General features: G+C 51.4%; 1 protein-coding gene across 1 annotated transcript in view; it reads right to left on the bottom strand.

The window, feature by feature from the left end:
• Positions 1 to 2,146: 2,146 nt before the first annotated feature.
• The window catches only part of Pmar_PMAR028022 (retrovirus polyprotein, putative), a gene marked incomplete at both ends in the record, with an annotated part of 4,922 nt that continues 3,310 nt past the window's right edge, over positions 2,147 to 3,758 (bottom strand). Inside the window, 3 exons of the mRNA XM_002766596.1 lie at positions 2,147 to 2,182; positions 2,301 to 3,269; positions 3,621 to 3,679. Coding sequence (XP_002766642.1) covers positions 2,147 to 2,182; positions 2,301 to 3,269; positions 3,621 to 3,679 — 1,064 coding nt within the window. The remainder of the gene's footprint in view (positions 2,183 to 2,300; positions 3,270 to 3,620; positions 3,680 to 3,758) is intronic.

Genomic DNA, 3,758 nt, shown 5'->3' with positions numbered 1-3,758 from the left:
TTCAAGTAGTCCGATGAGAGAATCTTGAATCGGAGGGATGCTCGAGCTCCAGCGCCAAAATATCCAAGAAATTAGCTAGTCGAGAAGGATGAACCACATTGACTATGGGCGAAGAATCGGAGATTTCCTCACCGATTCCAAGCTTCCTCGCTACGTTGACCATGACCAGGTCATTAAGACCTAGTCTCCAAAGCGAGATAAAACGACTTCCCCGAGCTTCTGGACTCGCGTAGCGCTCATGGTGAAATTGGAGAGAATCATTGACATGCGTCGTTGTGGTCTGCGCCAGCACACGACCTGGGCCGGTATGCGGATCCTGATCCACGCGTGATCCTGAGAAAAAAATCGCGTCATAAGATCAATGTGATGATTTTATGACATAAACCTGATTATTTTGCTCAGATCAACAAAATTGGGATCATGGGACAGGATCATAGATCATTCTCGTGATCCGTAGATCACATCACCCATGATCCTGTCAGTTTTGGATCGGGATCGTAGATCATGGGTCACTGATCCAGGATCAGTGACCTAAAATTGATAGATCACGACTCACGATTCATCAGTGATCCGATCACGGTCGATCACTTGCACGAATCAGTATCGATGAGACACGCGATCAAGAATCACGGCGGAGCGATGCTGCTTCGCTCCGTGTGTTGCGCATGTTGTGCCTGTTACTGGGCAACACAACTAGTAGCCAGACTTCAGTGGATAGCGTAGTCGAACTTCACAACAAGGGCAGACCTTCGAGGAAGGGCAGCCGAGTGAGAAGGATCAAAAAGGAGTTGTAACTCTACTTATCCTTAGTTCATGATCACACAGTGCGCATACGTGCGTAGCGCGATCGATGGCGAGCGAATATAAGTGATCAGACGATAACGATTACAAGGGCGAGCGCGTAGGGCGCGATCCCTACACTCCCCCCCCTCTTAGTCTGGATCACGCTAAGAGGATAAAAGATGGGTATATCGGGCAATAGTCAGAGCAGATAAAAGGGCAATAAAAAGAGACTCAACCAATCCAGCAAGTCTATCATCTCCTTCCGCGAACCAAACCAACCAACTAACCAACCGGCCGACCGACCATTTCACCGTAAGGGCTTATGCTCTCGAGCTAGTTCTAGTGGGTTACGAATCGTAACTTACGATTACCTTCGTAGAGGCGTAGGTTCCGATCATGGGCAACACGAAAGGAGCTGCCAAGGGCATTGTCGTAGCATGCTTGAGTAGGGTATTGGTCAAACCATTCGTCGTCATGAATCTCGAAGGGCTTAATCAGGGAGCGATCGAAACTCCATCCCAAGGGCATAGGGAATGTACCGTCACATCGAGTAACAGTGCCACGACTCAGCATCATCGTATACCTCAGTAGAACAGCTTCAGCCGCAGTAATAGATGAAGGCCTTCTAAGGACACCAACACCTTGATCGGGGGACTCGATAACATGACTAGTAAAAGCGGCGAGGCTCAGTAGTTGGGTCCAAGTCGAAGTCGTCGATCCAACCGAGGTCTTTGAGAGCACCGGTAGCCTCACGCACCTTGTGGGGTTAAGAGACATGCATGTCGACATCGGCGTGGGGAATAATACTAACCAATGGACAAGGGCGAGGCTCGAACACGCGGTAAGGGTCGTGGTGACGGTGGAACTCAAAAGAGTCGGCATTTCCGTCTAATGTGAGAAAAAGGGCTTCGACAGAGAATCCAAAGTAGTCAAAGGCTGGACGAGGGCCATGTAAGTATTCTTGTAAGGACTCATCGTCTTCTGGTTGATCGGGGCCATAGGAGTTGTCGGTGTCAATTGAAGCATCATCACCGTCGTTGTCGTAGTAGTTGTTAGTAGCCTTAATAGCAGTAAGGGCAGTCGAGTCGTCAACATGTGCCGAGACCATGGCGTCAGTCATTACAGCTTGATCACGCATACTACGCGGTGGCGCCGAAGTCGGGACATATGACGAGGACGAACCGCTAACGGCTTGTGGTCGAGTCGGTGGTCGGGGAGGTTGAGTAATGATAGGCGGAGGATACGACGGACGATGGGGACGGGAGCCGTGGTGGGGATATCATTGGCACCTCGGGATCGACCCGCAGGGCCTCTTCTCGCTGTAACAGAGCAATAAGTCAAAACGTCCGAGACAATATCGATTTCAGAGACAAGGGCCAAAAGGGACAATGTTACGGCCCTAACGTGACGTAAAAGCTAGACAATACACGTGTGCAAATATATAGCGCGGCGCACAAAAAGGCAAAAATCTAATGACGTCTTCCTAATGGTACATAAGTCTGAGGATCAAACCTCACTCTTGGGTTTCTCGTGCGGTGTCCACGTCCTAGAGGTCGACCAGCCGCTTCAGAAGGGGCGGCCGTCTCCATAACATCTGCCGTTGCAGGAGCCTCAGCCGTTTCTTCACAGGGTGGTGACGTAGGGGGCGATGGGACAGCTGACGAGGAATCTGTAGAAGGCACCGATTGAAACTCGCTGTTGTCGGTGTTGTCGTCGGGTTGTAGGCGTGAAGAACTAGAACAGGTCTGGGCTGGCGAGGTCTCAACGCGTCCGTCGAGATCGCCTGCACTTCCCTCTTCGGGTAGATGAGGTTCACCACTGCGTCCAGTAGGGACATCATCCGGGGTCGCCGTACTAATCGTTTCCGACAGGGGTTCTTGTCTTGAGTTTCGTGGTTGTGGTTGTGGGAAGTCGACTTCAATCCGGAGTAAAGCATCAGGGTCAGGGGGTATCTCAGGGCCGGCCAGGGGGTCCATAGGGTAACCATCTCCTAGACTCACATTGTCTGTAATGACATCGGGTCGTACAGGGGGTTCAGGACCGGGGGCGTTGCTGAGATCGGGGTCAGGCAAGGGTGATCCAGCACGAGGTAGTGGATCTTGTCGCATAATACCAAGGGCGTCAGGAACGGCGTCGGGCTGAAGGGGGTCGATAGCGACATAATCAGCTGACAGAACACGAACTTGAAGCGTCTCTTGGTGCTTGAGCTTGAGAACCTTGTTCTCTTGGCCAGGCATCTGACCAACCACAAACCAACCAGGGCTCCACTTAGGTTCAAGCTTATTTCCGGTTTGAGGGCCAAGACGTCGTACTAGTACACGTTGTCCAACATAGAATTGACGAGCAGTGGCCTTCTTGTCGTAGTAAGCTTGGGCTGCAGCAGAGGAGGAGGCATGGGCGAGGTCAACAAGATCCTCAAGGTGGATCGCGAGGGCCTTGACGTACTCGTTATACCCGAAGGGGTCGAAGGAGAACTGATCAAGGGCCTGCAACGATGGCAAAAAGACAGACTTCGGTTCGCGACCGAACATTAGTGTGAACGGGGCGAACCTTGTCGCTGAGTGAACAGAACTGTTGTAGTGCCACAATAAAGAAGGAAGGTACATAGGCCATTGGTGAGAGTCGGTCACATGAGTCCGGAGGAGGCCAATCAATGATCGGTTAAAGCGCTCAACCAAGCCGTCACCCGAAGGGTGATACGGTGTGGTATGGCTTTTCTCAACTCCTAAACGCTCAAGGACAATCTTAAGGGCATTCGACTCAAACGCAGGGCCTTGGTCACTATGCACACGACCAGGGGGCCCGAAGATGCTAAAAAGATCTAAAAGGGCTCTTACCACTTCAGTGGTATCCTCGGATTTCACCGGTATCGCCGTAGCCCACCGTGTGAAATAATCTTGGACAACCAATAGTGAACGAATATTATCGTCATTGGGGGGCACCTTCAAGTGGTCGATAGCAATTAAGTCCCAGGG

The sequence above is a fragment of the Perkinsus marinus genome, assembly GCF_000006405.1.
Source record: "Perkinsus marinus ATCC 50983 genomic scaffold scf_1104296972422, whole genome shotgun sequence".
In the NCBI taxonomy this organism is placed as follows: Eukaryota; Perkinsozoa; order Perkinsida; family Perkinsidae; genus Perkinsus; species Perkinsus marinus.
The sequence above is the reverse complement of the archived record's forward strand: the minus strand, read 5'-3'. Positions and strand labels throughout refer to the sequence as shown.